The sequence below is a fragment of the Suncus etruscus genome, chromosome 16 (genome assembly GCF_024139225.1).
Source record: "Suncus etruscus isolate mSunEtr1 chromosome 16, mSunEtr1.pri.cur, whole genome shotgun sequence".
NCBI lineage: Eukaryota > Metazoa > Chordata > Mammalia > Eulipotyphla > Soricidae > Suncus > Suncus etruscus.
In genome coordinates this window covers 79,660,613-79,684,900 of record NC_064863.1, presented here as the reverse complement: position 1 = coordinate 79,684,900, position 24,288 = coordinate 79,660,613, and the positions used below count along the sequence as shown (strand labels likewise).

Below are 24,288 nucleotides of genomic sequence, written 5' to 3'. Positions count from 1 at the left end.
CTTTGGTCCTGGATCGGCTGCTTGCAAGGCAAACGCCACTGTGCTATCTCTCTGGGCCCCTCAGCTGTTTTTTTATCACCATCTCTAGAAAGTGATAGTTTGTCTATAACTTAGAAAACAAACAAAAAAAAAAGGCTCAAGTCATATTTACAAAGAAATATTTTAATATGTGGAATATGAATAATTATTGAAAATTGTCATAAACAATTAGTTTATGTTAACTAAACAATTAGTTTAGTTAGTAAAACTAACTCGATTTGGTAAATTCTATGATGGTTAGCAGAAAGAAAGAGGAGAGAGTGGAAGCTAAGAATTAATGAGTCTTTATTGACTAAATAGACAACTAAAGGAAACTTAGTACTACTCAATCCTATAACATGTAGAAAATTCATAATTCACTGAATTTCATTTTACCTTATCTTGTTAAGCCTTACTTCAGTGACAAAGAAATGAACGCCATTGCCTTTTAGTCTAATTACCCAATTTAAACCTTACTTGTTTGAGCATAATATTGGAACAGTTAGAATTACTTCAAATCATGAACTATAAATGCAAATCATTCTTATTTTTTCTTTGCTACCACAATAATACTACTATTGTAATTTCATGTGTGAGATTGAAATTTCTAGCACAGTTACACTGTGATGTATTTTGATTTTACTGGAAGTAGTCTTACCACAAAGTATTATAGTTAATTTAGTCTAACTATAAAATGTTAGTTAATTATAAGCAATGCTAAACCAAAGTGCAAAACATTCTAATATTTTTCCCATTTAATATATACAGGATCTATTTAGGTTAGATAATATATATTTAAAAAATACTGATTGAAGAGAGTTCAAAGTTGTTTTCACAGGTACAGAAAGGGTGAAGAGTGTTAGCTCAAAGAATGGAATGCTTGTCTTGCAGGGAAAAGACCTGAGTTCCAGTGAAAGTTCAAGCACCAGATATTCTTCCAACCACTGCAAGAGCAAACCAAAGCATAGAGTTGGGAGTGGCCCCAGCCACTACATAGATGTGGTTCCAAACCAAAACAAAACTGGAAATGGAGTGAAAAGGAATTTAACTGAATATTTCTGTTCTTGAGAAATCTTAGGATAAATAATCAACTAACCTAACTATCACAGTAACAGTAGAAAAAAATATTCCCATTCCCCAAATGCCCAAAGTATTTGGGGTACTTTCATAAAGTCACATATTAAATATTCTGATTGCTTATCTTATAAAATATAGATTTAAGCATCCAAGTTTGGATGCTCTTGCTTTCACCAAAAGCAAAACACATCATGAAATTCAAGGAAAGCATATACTATACATTAAGACAAGGGCAAGCAGTACTGTTACTGTTTGACCAATTTATGTTCATTTGAAAAAATAATTATTCTCTTTAGATACATTTTATTCTTAGTCAATATATACTTTTGATTAGTGATTATCAGAGGAGATAAAAACTTGAGGGGCCAGAGCGATGGCGCAGTGGTAGTGCATTTGCCTTGCACGTGACTAACCCAGGACGAACCTCGGTTCGATCCCCCTGCGTTCCATATGGTCCCCAGCCAAGAGAGATTTCTGAGAGCATAGCCAGGAGTAACCCTTGAGCGTCACCAGGTATGTCCGCCTCCAATAAAAAAAAAACTTGAGAGAAAAAAATAAATCATTTTCCTTTGGGTAATAAAAGAAAAATGTCTCCACAAGAAAAGACATTTAATAGATAAAATCATTTTTAACACAATAAGAACTCTATTTTTCTATAAGAGGAAATCAATTTCAACAGACAAGTAACAGTAATTCTGCCAGGATGTTCTAAGATTAGAGAATGATTTGAAGTTTCATTTTATCGACTATAACACAACTCAAATGTTTGAATACTACTATATCTTATGCCCAGGCATAGAAACATTTTCAAGGATGAAAGCAATGCAGCAATTGATTGAGTACATAACGTAAGGTTATAACTCCCTGTAGTTTATCAAATGTTTAAAATATATGCATTTCTCTAAGTATTACATGTTGTATATGCATTTTCTATGAGAAAAAAGTGCTTATATTTAAAGCAGACTTCAATAAATAAAAATACATTTGGTATATCTTTCACCATCGCTTACCAAAATCTGGTCTTGAGTTTGATAATAAGGAATAAATAAAAATATATTTTCATATACTCTTATGAAAGCACTAATACTCTTTTTAAATAATAGGTTTATGAGAAACACCAATAGCACTGTACCATAAATCAAAATCCGATAATGACAACAGTAGGAGACTCACTAAGACTGACCCGGTTTGTCTTTACCGTTTACTATTTTTTATGTACTCTGTAAAAATAGTTTCCTTATTTAAAATGACCAAGACAGTAGCAACTTTCCACTTTAATAAAATGCTCACAGTATGAAGTCGATGTACAACTAAAATTTATGGGTATGAGTATATAATTTTTTTATCTTAGTCGTAGAGCATCTTGGATTAAGATAGAGATCAAAATCCTTGGTTTGTAAGTAGTCAAAACTTAAGATTACCATGTTGATCTCTGATAAATCGCCAATGAAAATGGCCCTAAGAACATTTAATAACAATTTAAGTTATAAAAATATAAAATAGTAGCAGAAAATCACACATATCTGTGTTAAAACAAAAAATATTTATTATGTTCTAGAAATCTCTATGAAATCAGATTTCCATGCTAACAACAGAACTAAGAAACTATAAAAAATGAAAAAGTGAAATTAACCCAACTGTATTATGCATAATGACTTGAAAAATAAGTAGAAGTTGTTTTCATTAACAATTCCATACTTTTTATGAGAAAGTTCATTTATTACTGTTTATGTTTCCTGTTACCTGAAATTTTCTAAATACAATGGCTCTATAAATCTTTGTTGAAAAGGTTCTTAGCACCATATATCTAGTTGGGAAGAAAAGGAGTAGGATTCATAAATAATTTTGGTTTTTAATAATTCAAGTGTTAAGTTGTAAGGGGTTATAAATGAGTTGATAAAATTGAGTATTATTTCAGAAAAAAACAGATATTTTAATACTTCAATACTACTTAGAAAGATTATCAAATTACAGTAAAACTAATAAAATTGTGTGGAAAATATATACACATTTGTGTGATAAAAATAATACTTTAAAATTAGTAAAACAGCATTAAAATGAAAATCTCTCTCTTTTTGAGGGCAGGGTTGGGCCACACCTGGTGACACTCACGGATTACTCTTGGCTGTGCTCTCAGAAATCGTTTCTGGTTTGGGGGACCGTATGAGATGCCCGGGATCAAATCCAGGTCTGTCCTGGGCAGGTACTGGCAAGGCAAACCTCCTACCACTGTGTTATCACTCCAGCCCCAATTCTCTCATATTTTTAACTTGATTTTTTAACTTTTGATTTTGAAGTCACACATGACAGTGTGCAGGGGACCATATGTAGTCCTAGGAATTTGTCCCAGTGTCACAGCTCCTGTAGCCATGTCTAAAACATGACTTACTCCTGAACTAGCTATCAAGCCCCAAACAGCCTTTTTTTATTTGTTTGTTTTGTTTTTGGGCCACACCCGTTTGACGCTCAGGGGTTACTCCTGACTATGCGCTCAGAAATCGCTCCTGGCTTGGGGGGACCATATGGGACACTGGGGGATCGAACCGTGGTCCGTCCTACGCTAGTGCTTGCAAGGCAGACACCTTATCTCTAGCGCCACCTTCCCGGCCCCCAGACTTTATTTTTAAAGGATAAAACTATTATGTAGTGCTGTTTCAGTCATTTCTCCCAGCCCATTTACTGCCACTTGACTCCTAAGGGTCACAGTTTTCTTCTGAACTCTCTGTTCCCCTGTTCAAAGTGGCAGTTTATCTGCACAGATAGCTCTTTCAAGAACTTTGTGAGTCTCTTATATTGTTGATGATTATGTCATGTGACAAAATCCATAACTTCAAATGATATCATTAACAAAATCCACATCTACAAATCTTCCTTCTCTACCCAGGACTCTCAACTGTGGCTACCACTAATGTACTTAAGCTTCCTAGAGGCAATAATGTTGGAGATGATATATGGGGTATTGTCTTAATGTCTTAAATGATTTTGAGTGTTTTGCTTTATCTTTTGGGAGATTCATAAAAGGTCTTGAAATCATATACTCAGCTTCATCTTTTGCAATTTTGACTTTGCTATTTGCTTGGGGCTTTTCTTTATTGGATTTCTTTTGAGTCTAAGAATTTTCAAAGCAATTCTTGGTATCACGGAGACTGGATTACATCACAAAGAACAAGAACAAGCAGTGCTGGTGCAGATGTGAGGAGAATGGGACTCTCAGTTTACTGCTTGGGGAATGAAGTCTAGTTCGACCTTTTAAAAGACAATAGAATAGTTCTCAAAAAACTAGAAACAGAGCTTCCAATTGATCTAGCAATACCGCTCCTAGGGATATACCCTAGGAACCAAAAAACACCATGTAGAAAAGCCCTCTGCATTTCTATGTTTGTCGGAGCACTATTTACAATAGCCAGAATTTGGAAACAACTCAAATCTCAAGAGCAGATGAGTGGCTGAAAAATTGTGATATATTTACAAAATGGAATTCTATGAAGCTTTTAGAAAAATGAAGTCATGAATTTGCTTACATATGTATGTAAACAGATGTATACGGAAATTATTATGCTGAGTGAAATGAATCGGAGGAGAAGGGATAGACTAGAATAATCTCACGCACTTGTGGAATATTCTGAGACAATAGAGATGAGGGTCAGAAGACCAGTCTATGGCAGGAACCTTGTCACAAAGAGCGGTGAGTGCAACGAGGGCTGAGGGTCCACTATGACATTCATAGTAGAAACTGATCACTCCGAACAAGAACTGGATGCTAAGAGGGGATAAAGTGACATTCATGGCACTCCATTAGCAATAGTGCAAATAATGAGAAAAATAGGGGGAGAAGTCAAATGTCAAACCCAGAGGCAGGCAAGAGTGGGGTGCAAGGGAAACTGGGGACATTAGTGGCTAGAAAAGTGCACTGATGAGGGTGTTGTACAATCTATGAAAGAAAGTCAATCATGAACAATTTAAAAACTACCTCATATAAGGGTGTTCAAAACCACCAAATACCTAGAAGTTAATTTAAGAAATTATACAAAGTTCTGAAAGAAGTAGAAGAGGAAGCCATAAAGTAAAAAAAAAAAATGGACTAGAATAATTAATATCAAACTTAACATCCTACCCAGACTTTAATACATATCCAGTATTATTCACATAATTTAACAATGACTTTTTCAAGGACAGAGAACATCCATTAGTACAATTTGTACAAAATCACAAAATTCCCCCCAAATCCAAAGCCTTATTGGTAATGTTCCATTAGCAATTTGTTTTACTATAACTTTGTAATATAATTTAAATTCAAGAAATGTGATGCCTTCAAGATTCTATCACATTTCAGGAAATCAAATTATAATATAAAGCTCTAATAACAAAATAAAAATGTTTTGGGAAGAAGAGAGATGATCAGACCAATGGATTAGAATTGGGAATTTATAATTCAATTCTCAGAACTATGAATATTTAAGTTTTAATAAAGGAGCTAGGTGCAAAGAAAGCCTCTTCAACAAATGTTGTGGAAAAACTGGGTAACTTTATGCCAAGAGAAGAATGCAGATTGCAAATTAATTTGAAGTGCATTTAAGATTCAAGATTGGACCAGAATGTATATAATTAATAAAGAAAACATAGAATAATCTAGTATCTGATCCTCAAATATATATTTATTCTCAGGCTGTTAATAAAAATTAAAATGTTAAAAATGAGACTACATTCAAGTTTCTATGTGGCAGGAGAAATCGGGGCTAAAATACAATTAAACTAACAGGAAAAATATGTGTACGCAATATACCCAATAAAGAATTACTATCTGAAGTATGTAAAGTATTCACACAATTCATCAACAGGAAACCAAAGACTTCATCCATGAATGGGGAAAGGAAATTAAGTTTCAAAAAGAGGACATGAAGATGGTGAATGTGCATACAGAAAAGTGTTTATTGTCCCTTATTATCAAGCAAATGCATATCAAAACAATAAAGTATCATTTCATACCAGTAAGAATAACATACATCAAAAATCTTAGAAATAAGCCATGTTAGTGAAGATGTAGATATAAAAGGAACTGTCATTCCCTATTGTTGGGAAAGTTGTCTGGTTCAACCTCTCTGGAAAACAGTATGGAAATTTCTCAAAAACCTAAAAAGAGATCTTTTTTTAAGACCTAGCAATTCCACTTCTTGGTTTCTAACCTGTAATACACACACAAAGAGCAAAGAGATACATGGATACATGTATTTGTTGCAGCATTTAGTAAGAGAGTCAGGATATGAAAACAGCCCAATTATGCAGTGACAGACAAATGCATCACAAATGTGCGGTATATAAACGAAAATGAGAAACAGTTTTGTTTCTATATAGCGGAACTGAAAGATAAAATCATGAAGCTTACTGAAACCTAAATTGCACTGAAGGAAATCATGCTAAGCTAAATAAACCAGAGGGAGAAGGACAAGCACTGGAAGACCTTCTTCATCTATACTATATAGTTGAAAATATAAGATATAGACGATATCAACTGTTAACAAACTCTGGGCACTGGAACATAAAATTAGGTGGGAGTAGGTGGACTGGAAGTAATATAGGTAAGGGTCTTGGGCAATCTGGTAGTTGAGGTGAGGTAGCTGAGTACACCAAAAACAAATGAAATACTCACATAAACTATTACAAACTAGTATAAAAATAAAAAGAGAGAGAGAGATAATTGATAGATACGTCAAGTACTTAGTACCCACAAGAACAATGACATGTTACCTCGAGTACAATTAAATTTTAATTACACACAAAATCAAAAGGAATCTAGATAGAACTGTCCTTGTACAAAATCAGTCCAGAAGACAGGTGAGCAAATACTATGATATTAACAACATGATATAATGATTATCATATACATTTTCTTAAATTTGAATGATACACAGCATCTGTGAGGGAACTATTTGCAATTACCTTGTCAGCTAGAAGGAATTTCCCTTGTCCTGTAGAATAATCACATTTGATAGGTAATTCATCTTAAATTGAAGTGAGTGTTAAGTTAGTGATGAATTGCTAAGGCTCCCTTCAAACTCTTATCTCATCTCAGGTAGTAAACAAAACATAAGTGTTCTTGGACCTAATTCTTTTTTATACTTCCTCATCTATAAGGAGTTTTGTGAGTTTTTGTTACTTTCTGTATGAGCATAGAGATTCAGAAAATATAAACTCATTAAAAGCAGTGCATATAAATATAAATTCCAACAACATTTGGCATTTTCCCTTAATAGCAAGATTATTCATTATGTTTGTTTCATAGTTTTATTTATAATTTGCTATATAAAGGTAATATTCAAGTAAGCTAGATCAATTACTATTTGAATATGCAGATATTTTACTTTTATCCACTTAGTATTACTTAATACTAAATACTGACAATCTGGATTTATTTTGGTTGTAAATATTTTTACATAAAACACTTTATGTTCACGAAACATTCAGCAAAGTTCAAGTAAATTATCCACTTGAGTTAGTCATTAAGTATGTTCAATATAGGCAGTATTTGAAAATGAGACTGAGACATTTGTTTATATATCTGGCATACTATAACCCAAAGTACAACAATTTATATTATAAATAGTTAATTTATTAAAATTTAATAAATGCATTACTTTTTGCTTTTTTTTAGTTTTTTGGTGTGTGGTTTTTGGGTCACACCCGACAGTGCTCAGGGGATACTCCTGGCTCCATGCTCAGAAATTGCTCCTGGCAGTCTCGGGGGACCATATGGGACGCGGGGATTTGAACTGATGACCTTCTGCATGAAAGGCAAACGCCTTACCTCCATGCTATCTCTCCAGCCCCAATAAATGCAGTCCTTTTTATGCTCAAATTCTTTCAATTACTTCGCCTCACTCATTAACTGACTTATCACTTCTTATGGCAATTCACATATAGCAAATGAGCACTGATTAAATAGCTTCAGATGGGTCATAATTATCTCAATATTTTGCTATATTATGTTTTTCTGATTTGAATGACCTTTCCTTATTTTAGCAAAATCAGACTCAACTTTAAAGAGATCACCTCTAATATTTTCTTAGGGTAATCTCAAATATCTAGATCTAAATTATATGCTGTAATATTGGTTAAAATATTTCCATATAAGGTCCTATTTATTTGAATGAAGAAGCAGAAATACATACAATCAGAATTTCAAAGAGGGTTTGAAGAAAGGTTTTTCTTTTTATTTATATGTGTGTTTGAATAGTAGTGTTATATATGTGTTTGAATAGCAGTGTTCAGGGTATCATGAAATGCTGAGAATCAAACCTGGTGCTCCAGCATGGCAAAGCATGTACTGAACTCATTATCTTTCAGGTCCTTAAAGAAATAATTTTTCAAATGAACTGTGAATAACAGAGAAGTTTTAAAAGTTTAAAGGGTGATTGTTCCAAATGATGTTTGTACAGTTTTAAATATAAAGTAAAATTGTTTATTTTCAAAAAAAATTATATGCTGTAATTCAGCTTTTATACAAAAATGAGTTTAAGATATACCTTATTATGATAGGTTTTTTTCCCTTTACTTCCACTAGGCAGCCATTTTAGAATAGAGTGAAACAGCTTTAGTTGATTTTGCAATCCTGGCTAAAGCAGAGTGACTGGCTAAGTGTAAATATCAAAAATTAAAAGTAGGGTTTAAGGAGGGCATATATGAATAGGAGTAATGAGAAAAGGGGATGTGCTCCTTCAAATTCAGGGTGCTCTATTCTAACAAATTAGACCTAAATAGGTCTTTAGTTGTCTCTCTTAGTTGCCAAAGTTCTGGCATGACCCTTGGGGAAAATATACTCATATCACAAGTTGATGAGAAATATTTAGAGCAATATTAGGATGCGCTTTAGGTAAAAAATTTCTTTAGCTCCACTTAAATTATGCAGATAAATTTATTGTTAATAAATATAGTAGATTTTAGCAGTGACTTAGAATCTTTTAAGGAGACCTAAGATTATAGCAGGAGGCAATTTGTTAAAAACAGGTTTCCCAAAGGCCTTTTGTTTTGTTTTGTTTTGTTTTGTTTTTTTGTTTTTTTGGGTCATACCTGGCAGTACTCAGAGGTTACTCCTGGCTCTATGCTCAAAAATCGCCCCTGGCAGGCACAGGGGACCATATGGGATACCCGGATTTGAACCACCATCCTTCTGCATGAAAGGCAAATGCCTTATTCCATGCTATCTCTCTGGCTCCCCCACAGGCTTTTTAATTGTTTTTAAATACTGAGTCAAGGGCCACCAAAAACATAGGAGAATGTTAAAGTAAAATGTTAAAGATTACTAAAAATTATATTCCTTACTGAGAGGAAACTTTGATAGGCAGTTCACAAAAAATTGTGCAGACATGCTAGAATGTTATATTGATATCACTTTCATTTGATAAAATAAGAGAACAATAAAGTCACCAAAGAATAACTAAGAATAGTAACATACCTCATAAAATTAAGAAAATTGATATTGTCTTTATGAAATAATTTGTCATAACCAAAAGTAAACAAACCCTCAGCACAGAAGTAGGAATGAGTCCTGAATACCTCTGGGTGTGGCTCAAATACAAAAACATAAAATACATGTCAGATGATTAAGATGATCAGAATAATCAGAGGGAAACAGTTCAGTGGCAGCATGAAATGCACAGACAGAAAATCATGAATTCAAGTTCTATGTATAAGTGACTTTTTAGAAAGTCAGACTAGGAATTGTTGACTAATTTTCTAATTAAGAAAAATAAAGCTTCAAAAATTTGTCATGCATTAAATGAAGTTTGCTTTATCCATTATTAAAGGGCTCAATCATCACTAAGTTGCAGAGTTAGAATGAATACTTAAAAAAAGAACACTTTGGGAGCTGGAGCGGAGGTGCAGTGGTAGGGCGTTTGCCTGGCAAGCGGCAGACCTAGGACGACAGATCCTAGGATCCCATGTTCCATATGGTCACCAAGCCAGGAGCGATTTCTGAGCGCAGAGCCAGGAGTAACCCATGAGCGTCACCGGGTGTGGCCCAAAAATCAAAACCAAAACCCAACAAAAAGGACACTTTGAATACATTATTCAGGTCTGATAGGGGTCTAGAATTACAGTACATCAGTTAGGGTATTTGCTTTTCATGTATCTGATCTAGGGTTGATCCCCAGTCCGATATAGGACCCTGAATTCAACAAGAGTAATTCCAAAGCAGAGACAAGAGTAATTTCTGAGCACTGCTGGCTGCAGCCTCGCAACAAACAAACAAACAACCCAAAACAAAACAAGCTATACAAGAAAATTATGATTGGGTTTTTTTTTTTTGCTTGTTTTCTAGATTTTATTTCTTGTAAAATAAGGTCTAATACTATCTGTCGAGCAGCTCTCACTTCAGCAGTACTATGATAAGCTGATGCTCAGTGACTGATGTAAGAGAGCTAAGCAATGGAGCCATAGTGTTAGCATGTTCCATAAACACAGCATTATTAATAATTGTCATTTTTATATGGCAAAAACACGTTTTGGTTCTTCTGCTAGTCATATAAACAACATAATTGGTTATAATTATATTTATAGACAATAGTACAGTTACAAGTAAACATAATGGCATTCCCAGTGTGACTACAATTTCTCTTTTCTTGTTTCTTGTTTGTTTTGTTGCTCCATCTGACTGTGCTCAGAATCTATGCTTAGGGGTCACTTTTTGTGGGGCTAGGGAACCATATGCAGTGCCAGGGATCCAACCCAGTTTGGTCACACACATGCAAGGCAAGTTCTCTACCCACTGTATTATCTCTACAGCTCTGAAGACAGTTTCTTTTAGATTCTTCTCATTATTTTATTATATAAATAGGAATAGAATCTAAACCTATTCTCGTTGACTATTCTAACTTACTTAGAAGGACACACTTTGTCCTTGGAGAAAGGTGATTCTTTGACAACGAAGAATAAGGTGGAAGCACATGCCAGGAAAATCCAACCTGGTAGAATAGTAAAAGAGTGAAATGTCTCTTTTCTCCTAGAATTTCAGAGAAATGTGTAAAATTTTAGAACATCTGCCAAACTCTAAGCATAGGGAATCTATAAATAACTTATGTCATTTACTTCGATTGAATATATGAAATAAAATTCAATTCAAGGATCATGCAAAATGTTAATAATATTCTGAAACACACTTGTTGGTCTCACTGGCCATGTAAATCATGTTGCGGCATGAAAGACAAAAAACTGTGCCCTTGAGTCTCCAGGAGCTAATCTAAGTGGTGTATTTTAGTATCTCAAGGCAGCACTTTTACATAAGGCTGCCTTTAGTGAAGGTACCCAAGGAGGAACCTGAGGAAAGTAGCAATGCATCCAGGAAACTCACTGTTAGAAAAAATGAATTTTAAGGAAAGTAATTTTTTTTTTGTTTTGTTTTTGGGCCACACCCGGCAGTGCTCAGGGGTTACTCCTGGCTGTCTGCTCAGAAAGGTCCTGGATCGGCTGCTTGCAAGGCAAACGCCACGGTGCTATCTCTCCAGGCCCGTAAGGGAAGTGATTTTCACCTGTGTCTTCCTGTCAAAACTAAAATTGCTGGAGATTACAATCTAGGCAACCTGAACAGTACCAAACTAAGAAACCTGAGGGTCAGCTATTACTTTTCTAAAACCAAATAAGAAACATGTTTTAACTGAAAGCTTTAAGTCAAGTAATGAACAAGAGAAGACATTCTTTTCTGATACCAGATGAAATGACTGAAATAATAAGTAAAACAAATCCATGTTATAAGGAGAAGATAAGAAAAACAAATAAGAGAAATGAACTCCTAGGGCCAGAGAGATAGCACAATGGTAGGACATTTGCCTTGCATGTGGCTGATCCAGGACTGACCTCGGTTCAATCCCCAGCGTCCCCCAAACCAGGACCTATTTCTGAGCATAGAGCCAGGAGTAACTCCTGAGTATCACTGAATATGGCCCCAAAACAAACAAACACACAAAAAAGAAAGAAAGGAACTCTTCTTCATTGATGGTGGGAATGCTGCTTGGTCCAAACAAACCCTATGGAAACCAGCATAAAGGGTTCTCAGAAAATGCAAAATTGAGCTGATATATAACCCAGCAAACCCTCTTTACACTATCTATCCCCAGGACAGAAAAACATTCATCCAAAAGGATGGATGCACACTGCTATTCATAGCAGCACCGAGTACAATAGCTAAGACTTGGAATCAATCTATTTTTGGGGGGGGGTCACACCTGGCGGCGCTCAGGGGTTACTCTTGGCTCTGCTCAAAAATAGCTCCTGACAGGCACAGGGGACCATATGGGATGCCGGGATTAGGACCACCATCCATCCTGGATCAGCTTGCTTGCAAGGCAAACACCTTACCGCTGTGCTATCTCTCTGGCCCTTGGAATCAATGCTAGATGTCCAGTAACAGTCAAAAGCATCATGAGGATGTGATTTGGAACTGGAAGATATTATATTAAATAAAGTAAGCCAGAAGTAGTAGGATAAATATAGAATATCACTTATATGTGAAATTTAGAATAACTGTACAAAGAAACACAATTGTCTAATGGTAGTTGTCTTGAATACCTTTTGCACTAGAGTATAGAGAGGTGAAGGAAATAAACTGAGTGAAAGAGGACCTGGGGAACATTGGTGGACAGAGGTCAACACTAATAATGAGATTGGCCATGATTTATTGTTTGTCTGAAACACAACTATAAAAGACTTTGTAAATCACGATGGTTTCAGTATTATTAAAATTAAAGAAAAACTTTGTTCAGATAAAAAATGGTCCTTTCACAATAGTTTTAGTTTTTTTTTAAATATAAATCACAGCTGAGAGTGTTTGCATTGCTTTATTTCAATGTCTGTTGATATCTCAATTTTATTTACATTTAGGCAGGCAACTTGGCTAAATGTACTAAATGGAGTATGTTCATTTTCTTGTTTTAAAAATATAAGCATGAGTGTTGACAACACAAGACACCAGACACTTATCCAAATTTTAGCATCTGCCAAAATAAGGTGCTAATAAAATCAAGCAAATAAACTTAACTCATTTAAATCTAAATTTAAGAAGTATTTGTGGAGTAATGTGCAAAAAACCTGTACATGGTGATTATGTAGAGAACAGAATAATGTAATGTGTTTAGTGGTGTAAAAAAAGGAATAAATCTGACAATAACCATAATCACAGTAGACTCCATTCTGTAAATAATGAAAAATATGTTTGAAATAGACTTTTTTTTGTCTAACATTAGCAAACAAACCTTATTAGTGATAACCTTGATGTGATTTAAGGCAAAATTTATTAATTAGTCAAAGAATTATTTTTTCCAATCTTCTGTGCAGTGAAGTTTGACCAATGGAATATGATCAGAAGTCTTGAGTAATGTTTAGAGTGTATCCTAATATATAAAACTCAAAAAGTGCATCTTTTTCCTTCTTACATATGAAACTATGCTGGGAAGGCAGTGAAAAAAAAAACCCACTAAACTATAATGAGGTGGTTTTTAACATAGAACTGGAGACAAAGGAAATAGAACGGCAAAATAATAGAGAACAGCACAATAACAGAGTCCCAGAAAAATTCTAGTAACTCTGTGACCCCAGATTCTTTGGGTTACTCCGTTAGCTATATTTTATGTGCAAGAATACTTCAACAGGTTTCAGGTGAACGGCCTTTTTTTTTATAATTTCTTTTTATAACTAAATGTTATTTTGTAACTAAAATGAGGTACCAAAATGTTTCCACAGTTTTCAAGTTAGAAAACTGTATATTTTGTTTGTTTTTTGTTATGCTTTTCTTTTTTTTTTCCCTTTCTTCTTTTAAATTGATATTGATAGCATCTAGACAAACTCCTCCCAGCTTTCTTTTTTTCTTTCTTTTTTCTTTTTCCAACAGAACCACAGAACTTGAATCATCTTGTTCTTGCCTCATAAATTGAGGAGAAAAAATGGATGGTAGCAAGAGCAACAGTCATATAAACACTGAGTGGTAAAAGACATTGATTAGACTTAAACACCAAACCCAAAAACAACAACAACAACAAAATTAGTACCCAATCTCCAACAAGCTATACACAAAGGGGACCTATTACACTAGTAGTCTAGGGGGCAAAGGAGAAAAGTAAGGGATGCAGTAAGACCAGGGGTAAAGGGAGGACAACACTGATGGTTGAAATGGCCCTGATTCATTTTACCTATATACCTTAAATGTTACTGTGAAAGGTTTATAATTCACTTTGATCACAATAAAATAAAAAAAATGTATATATATATGTTAAAAGAAAAATAAATGACAGAGGTTTTAAGTAAGCATGAAATAAATATGACATCAAATTAAAATACTCATTTTATTCTGGACAGTAATTTGATTTATATGTATATATTTATTTTCTGGACAACTTGATGTCATTTGTTTTATGCATGATACCAAATCAGAAAATTTATTGCCACTCAAAAGTTGTTTCAGATAATTCAAAATAATAAATCATGTTGTCTATTAATATAAATAATTATAATATTTACTCACAAGTCCCATAAAATGTCACAGATATTTGAGACATATAGGTATGTAAGCATATAATTAAGTACATAACTGTGCCATGTAGATGTAAGTATATTTAAAATAAAGCTAAACATTAAATAGCAGCATCTTTTTCATTTTTGGGAAAATGGGCCATACCCAGCTGTGATCGGGGATTATTCTTGAATAATCAGTGATCACTAGTTGCTGTGTCTGGGGGACCTTTTATGGTGCCGGCAAATTAACTAGTCAGTCAGTCATATGTAAAGCAAGTGCCTTAACTGTTGTACCTTACAATTCAACTTTTTTAAGGAAAATTGACGTCCATGTTGGAAATGTGAGCAATCAAAAATAGGAAAGAAAAGTGTGCCAACAGGACAAAGATCCATCGAGTTGGTTTCATACTTTTAAAAACTTTCCCATTCACCACCCCTTACAAGCATGTTGAATACTACTGAAAACAATTCAAATTCATTATATGGATGATTCTGAAGTTATTTTTTCTTATTGCATGTTCAGAAACATTTTAATGTTGCCCACTTCTTTTGCAATCCCTATATTCAGTTATGAAATTATACTGTACCCACAGATCAAAAAGTGAAGTCCTCGGTAAGCACTGATCCTGGTGGTAGTATATGTAAATAAAAAATAATAAATAAAATTTATGCTTTTCCAAGATAACATGCACTTGCTGAGTGACAAAACAGTTACAGGAGGAGTGAGAAAAGACAAAGATAAGAATCTATTTAAAGTTTTCTTCTCTTTGACCTGGGAAATAAGAGTTAACAAGCCATTGCCTATAATTGTAAAGGAGAACTGGAGACTCAGAAAAGGAAAAGATATAGGATGAAAGTTTTGGGATAAAGAGAAAATGGGAAGGCATTATGGGAAGGTATCAATCCATGTATGACATAAAAATAATTAGGGATGAGTTTATGAGAAAAGAATGAAAGACTGAGACATAGGACAACATTATTTATATATTTACATTGTGTTTAATATGATTTTTGAGATTAAATTTGCACAATTTTATCTTCCCAGAAATGGCTCCTCAAATCTGAATAATTATTCACTTTGGGTTTTGAGAGACAGCACAGTGGGTAAGGCTCTTACCTTACATGTGGCTGACCTGGGTTTAATCCCTGGTATTCCATATAGTCCTAGAGCACAGCTGAGAGTGATTCCTGAGGCAAGAGCCATGAGTAACCTCTGGGCACTGTTGTGAATAACTGACCCCCCGACAAAAAAATTAGAAGAAAAAAAATAATTCACTTCAAATAAAGTTTATACTGAAAAATGGTAACACTACATAAATTCAGATGTACCTCATATATGAAGTACAAAATACTTTTTAAATCCACAATTTACTAAGCCACACTCTAGACTGGTTAGAAAGACTCCTTTCCTGTAAAGACACAGGAAAATGGACTCCTTAAATTTCATATAGGATTTAATATGATTCGACATATATAAAAATTAATTTTAACAAAAACTAAATACTATTATAAAGTGTCATTATTGTTTATATTAAGAGAGCATGAAAATTGCAGTAAAACACCCTTAATTGTAAGTATCTTATTTTATGTAGGTCCTGTCTGCATTGAGTTAATTCAGATGATATAGAATTAGTCAGGCAACTGTATAATTAAAGCTTTATTATGCTAGCATATTTGCTAAAGGTATAGGTTTTGAAATCAGTCTGAAATAAAGCTTCCATTTAAGTAGATATATTTTTGAACTATTTAAAAACTTTAATTTCAATTTTATCATGTAAACAAGAGGGTTAAAAAGCTTAAGCCACTCACAGAACGTTTCTTATGAAATATATACATAAACATAATAAAGCCTATCAATCTTATTGGAAATGCTGAATAAATAGGTTGCTATGATGGCTACAGTTTAGATATATAATAAGGTTAAAGACCATGGAGATAGATTTAGGATTCCATAGAGATAACTTCTGAGCAAGCAAATGGTATATCCCCACCTTAAAAGTTGTTGCTTAATATGCTACAATTCTTGAATCAGTTAATAACTTTTCTTGTCTTAAAACACATTGGGTTGGTGAGGTCGGTGGGGGGCTCCGAATTCTGCCCCGGACACGAGGAGGCCACTTCTGTGGATATTTGGCTAAATCAGTGGTAAAGTGCTTAACCCTGACAATACTGTGGGGCCCAGGCCCTGTGGTTCCAAGAAGCTTCAGTATCATCCTGAAGCACTCATTTAATGTCTCCATGGTAACATCACTCAATGAGACAGGCCATGACAAAAATTAAACAAGGATCAGTTGAATGCAAGCCATGCACCCCTGTACTACTTCTCCAATCACTTCAAACACATGCTTTATAGTTTTTACTTTAAAATATCATCTTTGAACATGTTGAAGTCTAAAATGTAAGAATAGATATGAATAACTGTTTTGATATGTGGAAAAACCTATGTCTTAAGATTAACTGTATACTAATAAAAGAACCCCAAAGATCATAACTTAGAAACGAGTTCATTTTAAATATTGGCTATTCATAAAAATGTCAACATCCAGCTTAAAAAAATAAAAATATCACCTCACAATTTAATAATCAATAAGAAAAATTCAAAACTTTAACAACCATTTAATTGTAATGAATACAATTAATCTTTGTAGATATATTGATGCTTCTGCATTCTTTTTCCTCAAAGAGCCTTTGAGAAGGATGTAAACATAACATGTTACATAATTTTAGGACAAAATTATAATGGCTAACTCAAGTTATCAGGTAATTTAAATATGAGTAAGTAAAAAGCTATTTTAGAGTCAGTTGCTAAACACTAAGCTGCTTTCCTTTATAAAAATATGCTAAGTTATGTAGCTGATAACCTTATTATATAATACAAATTCACAGAAGAATCAATTTCAGGTATCTTAATAGTCTTATTCTGTTTTAAAAACTAAAACTTTAAATTTTACTTATTAAATAATATGTTATAGAAATTTATCTAATTTCTTTACATAGATATTTGATAATTATCTCCTAGAAATAATTATTGAACATACACCTGAGTTTAAGCACCAAATTATGCAGTATTCTACTGAAGGTTTTCACCAAATCTTTATGAAATGAAAGAGAGGCAAAGAAAGTTAGTTACAGTATATTTACCACAATATATAAAGTTCAGAAAGTTCTTATGCTTTCTTAATAAACAATGCCTTAAGACATTTTTCAAAAAAGAGATAATTTTCAATTACTTATCTTTCTGTAAACATAATGTGAATATAGGTTTTGTGGTAAGAAAGTTTCAATTAAATTCATTATTCATTAGTCTTTATAAATAAATCTTGACACTTAGATTAGCAATATTCCTATAGAATTCATGACTGTACCATATAATTAATCATTAAAATAAGTCAATGTCTTAAAGTGAATATATATCATCACATATTTTGCTTTTTTAAATGGAAAAAAAATAATACACTTTGATATAAACAAAAACTTTAAGAGTTTACAGAAGTTTGAAAATTGAAAAAAACTAAGAGACATAAGAAATCTGAATTCTGTAGTTGGAGAGATAAGAAAGCCTGGGTTTGACAGTTGTCTCTGCATACAGTACAAACAGAAACAGCCCCATGAGCAACCAATGCTTATGACCACTCCCCCCCCCCCCAAAGAAAACAAAGTCTGAATACAGAACCAGGAGGCCATAGCCACTAATACTTTGCTCTGGGATAAAAGTGTTTCTATGAAAGTGGGAAAAACAAGCTGACAGGTAGAAATTGTTTGAAAATATATCACAAAGCTAGCCGACTTGTACAAAGCTAGCCAAATCCACGGTGAAGCTAGAAGTTGATTCTTTGTAGGAAAAAAGGAAACAATAGCTAGATGAATAAAAGCAATATCAGGGGGCCGGTGAGGTGGCACTAGGGGTAAGGTGTCTGCCTTGCAAGCGCTAGCCAAGGAAGGACAGTGGTTCGATCCCCCGGCGTCCCATATGGTCCCCCCAAGCCAGGGGCAGTTTCTGAGCGCTTAGCCAGGAGTAACCCCTGAGCATCAAATGGGTGTGGCCCCAAAAAACAAACAAACAAACAAACAAACAAACAAACAAAACAAACAAACAAACAAAAAAGAAATATCAGGAAAAAAGAAGGGAAGGAATTACTTCACTGAAAATAAGTAGGTTAAGTTAAATTATTTTGTACACTCAACTCCATATATACCGATAATTTTTCCCCTTTCTTATTGCCAGTGACCATGACCTACTCTTCTATGCACAGATCTCCAATGGCATTTTGTCCTTATTATTTCAAGCAGGATTTTTTGTGTTTTTTTTTATTTTTGAAAGTACAAGAAATTCTTGTAACATATAAAATCAACCAGTAAATATTTGAAATGATATTCACTCCAGGATTACAAAGACAGCTCAAAATGATTAGGTATGTTAATAAAAGATAAGCATGATTTTAGGATTATGATCTCAATAAATGCTAAATCTGAAAAATGGATATTTCATGCTTTATTATAGCCTTTTCTTTTTTCCAACCTGTAATCTTTATCTCTTTTAACTGCTTTTATATTTTATTTTTCTTCCCTTCTCCAATCTTTGTCCATATTCAATTATATAAAGCCAGTTGAAAGAAAAAACAACAGAGATTTTCTTTTCAGCATAGTAGTTAAAAGTATGGATAATTTTTAAGTAGGAATTGGCATTTTATCTAAGCCATTTACTATAGATGTGACCTCTGGCCAAATTTTTTAACTGCTCTAAGATTCAATTTTCTTTTCTGTAAATTAAGGCAATATCCATGTGCATTAAGATAAGTAATGGTTTTTAAGATTGTTGATAGACAACTTCAGGATTTCCAAAACTTGAAGTGACTTTGTATCTAAAAATTCTTGCAGTTGACAGGAATATGTTGTCTCTAACAAGAACCAAATTATCAGAAAACAAGATGAGATCCTGATGCTTAGTAAAGAATAAACATTGATTTCACTTGAGCTGAGGGAATCTCAAGATTAATAAGACATACCTAGTTTGGATGAACTGTGCTAGGAATAGTAAGAAAAAAAAAGAGATAAAGCCAACCTGTATACTGGAAAATGTTTCAAGGAGAGAAAAATAAAATTGTTTAGAAAGTGACTGGACATCTTAGCTAAACATTATATTTGTGAAATATTTCAAGGCTTGGACTTTCCACTACTCAGTCTTAAGAAAGAGATATTACATCACTTATAGTGTCTTAAATTTTGTTGTTTTTTATAAGAAAGTCTAAATTATCTGAAGCATGAAGTAATCCAGTTGAAACTAGCTCCTGGCCAAATAATTGTTTTTTAATGGTTCTGAGTCATAAGATTAAAGAAGGTAACATAATGAGGGATAATTATTGTACAGTTAGTATCAGCAAATTACAAAGGCACCTAAGATAAGAAAAAAACAAATAATAAATCAAAGAAAAGAGTTATTGGTAACAAAAATACAGCCTCTTTGCATTATCTCTTCTGTCATAGTTATAAGAAATTATGAAAAATATCTCTTTAACATGGTATCGGAAATTGTAGGACTCCATTTATTTAATCAATATTCAAAATATATAGAACTCACTACCACAAAAAAGGGAATAAACTAAAAACTAAAACCATCAACCTAATTTAAAAAATGTATACCAAAAGATGATTGGCTAACACATGAAATATATATACTAATGCTCAGCAACTGAAAACTAAAAACTCAAACCATAGGAGCTATCATCTTACTCCTGTGAGTATGTCTATATAAAAGATATTGCAGACTATAAGTGATAGTGGGTCAGTCTTCTACAATTAGAAGTCTTGGTTTTAGCACAAATCCTAGGGTAAAGTCTTTCTTTATGGTCCCAGGAAAAGTTCTGCTCAGTCGTGGTTGTTGTGGTCAGTCTTCTGTAATTAGAGATCGAGTTTTTTGTACAGATTCTAGGATGGAGCTTCTTCTGATATCATCTCACCATCTCGATCGAGTTGTTGGTGTCATATGAAACATGAGCAAGTTTGTGACAAAGTGGTATTAGGACTCCCCCAGGGACAGTTTGATTCCTGCTAGTGCAGGAAACTGTTCCAGTTCTAATGTTGGGATCTGGGGTTTAGGGTGGACAGTCAATATCAGATTGATTGAGGCCTAAGTCAAGTCCGGATGACTAATGTTCAGGAGGGGAGGTGCCTCTGCACTAATTTATAAGTTCTTATTCCTATTAGGTAAGAACTTCTTTCTATACAAAAAATTTCACCATTTTAGTGTGCCTATTCAAAAAGTAACAAGGCCATATTATTTTACTGGTGCATCTGGGGTTAAAAATAACAAGCTATAGGGGCTGGGAAGATGGCGCTAAAGGTAAGGGGTCTGCCTTGCAAGCGCTAGCGTAGGATGTCCCCCCCCCAAGCCAGGGGCGATTTCTGAGTGCATAGCCAGGAGTAACCCCTGAGCGTCAAACGGGTGTGGCCCCAAAACCAAAAAAAAAACCCAAAAATACAAAAACAAACAAACAAACAAACAAACAAACCCAACAAGCTATTAAGTCTGTAAGCCGTGGTTTTGATCTGAGCTCAAATCCCAAGTAAGACTTTTCTACTAGAATTTCCTACTAAGCAGATAAAAAAGGGGGGGGGGATGGGAGAGGCTACCTCTACATAATAGAGATAAAAGCTAAGAGCTATAATTATGTCTACAGAAAAATAAAAAAAATATATAGATAGATATCCCATTTAAGTCTTTTGAGAGAGTCTGAGGGAGGATAAAATCCAGGCCACATTTTCATCCTGCTCTGTGGTCTGTGGAGACAAATGATTTGTAGCAGTCAGGGATAAGGTAGTGTCCCAGTGCTGGGAGTTCTTCTGGAGCCCAAAACAGTAGCAAGCAACAGTCCACAGTAGCGAAGGTGAGAGAAAAAGGGCCATATAGAATGAGTCAGCAGATGCTGTTGCTGCATCTTCTTACCCCGGTGAGAGATGGGGGCCTGAGAGAGTGTCCTTTTGCTTTGGGAGTTGAGTAACGGATTGCTAGAGCAGGGAGAAGTTTCCAGTTCCTCAGGAGTTAAGAACTGAGGATAAAGGGGGGTTAAATAGGGAGAGATAATGGATCAGGGTTGAGGGGATAAGAGGAAAGAAAGGGTTTTGTGAGGTGGTGCACAGGTGGGGGAAAGAGGGATAATATATAACAGAGATTATGTACAATACAGGGAAGAATTATGTACAATATAGATTAGACAAGCATAGGGGAGTCCACCATATACTCACAGTGAAAAGTGAAAGTATTATTGGTGTTAAAAAACATGATTTCTATACCTCAATTAAATATAATTTCTGTAATTTCTGAGTCATACAATAGTAAAACAAAACTATTGAATAATAACAGACTTAAAAGCAGTTATTTTTTCCTGATTGTTGGATAATGCAGTCAATATTATTTAGCTTTTAACAATGAATTGATATATTAAGGAGATTTTAACAAATATTATTTTCTGTCATTAAGCAAAAATTCTCATACTTAGAAAACTAAACAGTCACAATGGCATGCAAAGTCTTCTATAATTTTAATAATATGTCAAATATTAAAAGTATGGAAACCATACAGATTATGGTACAAGATATAAACAATATGTAACTAAATAATCTTCATTTAAAATAGACATCCCTAAGGCAAATATGAAATGATTGGTCCAATTTTAAATAATACAACAAAAAGGCTTTCCTATTTGTAGTTTCTTTAGTTATCCAAAGTGAAAATTTTGATTATTCTATTTATTTGAATATTTATAAAAATATCTAAGGACACTGTTTGAAAAGATGGTTCAATATTTCAATTCATAATTAAAAAAATTATTTTGTAAGGATTTAGTTATTACGATTAAGATTCATTAATGAAATCTTAGCCAGCTAATAAAAATCTAACCTCAATATATAGGACTGATTCATTCTCTTTTATTGCAGTGTGTCTTTGGCACCACAAACAAAAACAAATTTGACAAAACTTCAACATCAATACTAAGCTTTTATTTTTATTTAACTGAAAGATGATAGAAGAAATTCATTTCAGCATTTAAAATATGAGTTACATGGATTAAAATAAAGTAGTTCACCTCACTAGCTCAACATATTTATTACCCTAGTAATATTATTATGAGCTACCATTAAACATAAAAAGCAATATTTACCTTGAAAGGCAAGGCTTCCTCAGTAAGAGGACTCACCGGAAGTGAAGTGGTGCTACTTGCTGGGCTCATATCTGCACTCTACAAGAAAACAAAATTGAATTAAAGAAGTTGTTGTTAGGGCATCGTGTAAATATGGGCCAACCAGGATGGCTAAATTTGCTCCTAGAACTCTGACTGTCACTTATAGGCAAATCATGTGCTCCAGCTTTTTGGACCATCAACATAATCACCAAGAAAGTAATTTTTGTGGTTATATTATACTTCTAAGAGACAATATTTATTGTTAAAATAAATATGAGGGTGATATTCAAATCACTATATAATGAAACATTCCTATTTAGAAACAATTATTTCAGAAAGTAACCACATTATTATCTTTCAATGCATATTTAAGTGTTTATAATTAAATATTATGAGAAAATTTAGTGGTCTATGTGCTAAATTTAAATACTGCATTTACTTTTCAATTCTTTCAAATTAAAATCTGTTAATAATGATTCACTGTATCATTTAGATCAGGGGTCCTCAAACTTTTTAAACAGGGGGCCAGTTCACTGTCCCTTAGACCATTGGAGGGTCTGACTATAGTAAAAACAAAACTTATGAATGAATTCTTATGCACACTGCATATATCTTATTTTGCAAAACAAAACAAATACAAATACAATATGTGGCCCGCGGGCCATAGTTTGAGGACCACTGAATTTTAGATGACTTACAGGCCAATTTTCTAATATGTATTATTCTTTTTCTTCTTGATTTTTGGAGAATTAGATCATTAAGTACCTTTTTAATTATTTTTGTTTGTTTGATTTTGGGTAATACCCTGCAGTTCTCAGGGATTTCTTCTGGCTCTATGCTCAGAAATCACCCGCAGCAATCTTGGGGGACAATATGGGATGCCGGGATTTGAACCAGCGTTCTTCTCCTTGCAAGTAAACGGCCTTACTGCTGTGCTATCTCTCCAGCCCACCTTATTAATTCTTTATGAAAACTGTATGTGTCTGCAATCAATGTACAATTAAATGAAAATATTGATTTTTAAAATCCGTACATTTGCAGTACCTGACATTTTAGAATATTTCTTATTTTGTGAAACAAAATATAAGAGCAATTTATTTACACTAATATAATTATTTAAATGACTATTCAAATTATTCATATAATCATCTTCTCCAAAATCAAGCTAATTATACCGAAAACAAAAAAGAATCATAACTTATTTTTACCATATTTAAATACAGTCTCTGAGGTATTTTCTATTTAAGAAAAAAAACTTAAGTTTTAAGTACATACTTTTCATTTGAAATAAAAATGTTTTCAATGTGCATGTATACAAACAAAAAATTATGGAGCAAATATTACAGCAAAAGAGTGAAATAAAGGGACAATAGATGAGTTTGTCACATTTATGGTCAACCAGACATATGAAAGTAATAAAAATTATTAAGATTGGGTATTCCAGAAGAAGAGAAAAAAAAAAAAAGGAAACAAAAAGCTTCATAAAAGAATAGTAGAAAACTTTCCAAAAATGAAA

General features: G+C 33.5%; 1 protein-coding gene across 1 annotated transcript in view; it reads right to left on the bottom strand.

The window, feature by feature from the left end:
* Positions 1–24,288, bottom strand: part of CCSER1 (coiled-coil serine rich protein 1) — an 809,928-nt gene that overhangs the window by 562,250 nt on the left and 223,390 nt on the right. Inside the window, exon 6 of the mRNA XM_049790093.1 lies at positions 22,752–22,829. Coding sequence (XP_049646050.1) covers positions 22,752–22,829 — 78 coding nt within the window. The remainder of the gene's footprint in view (positions 1–22,751; positions 22,830–24,288) is intronic.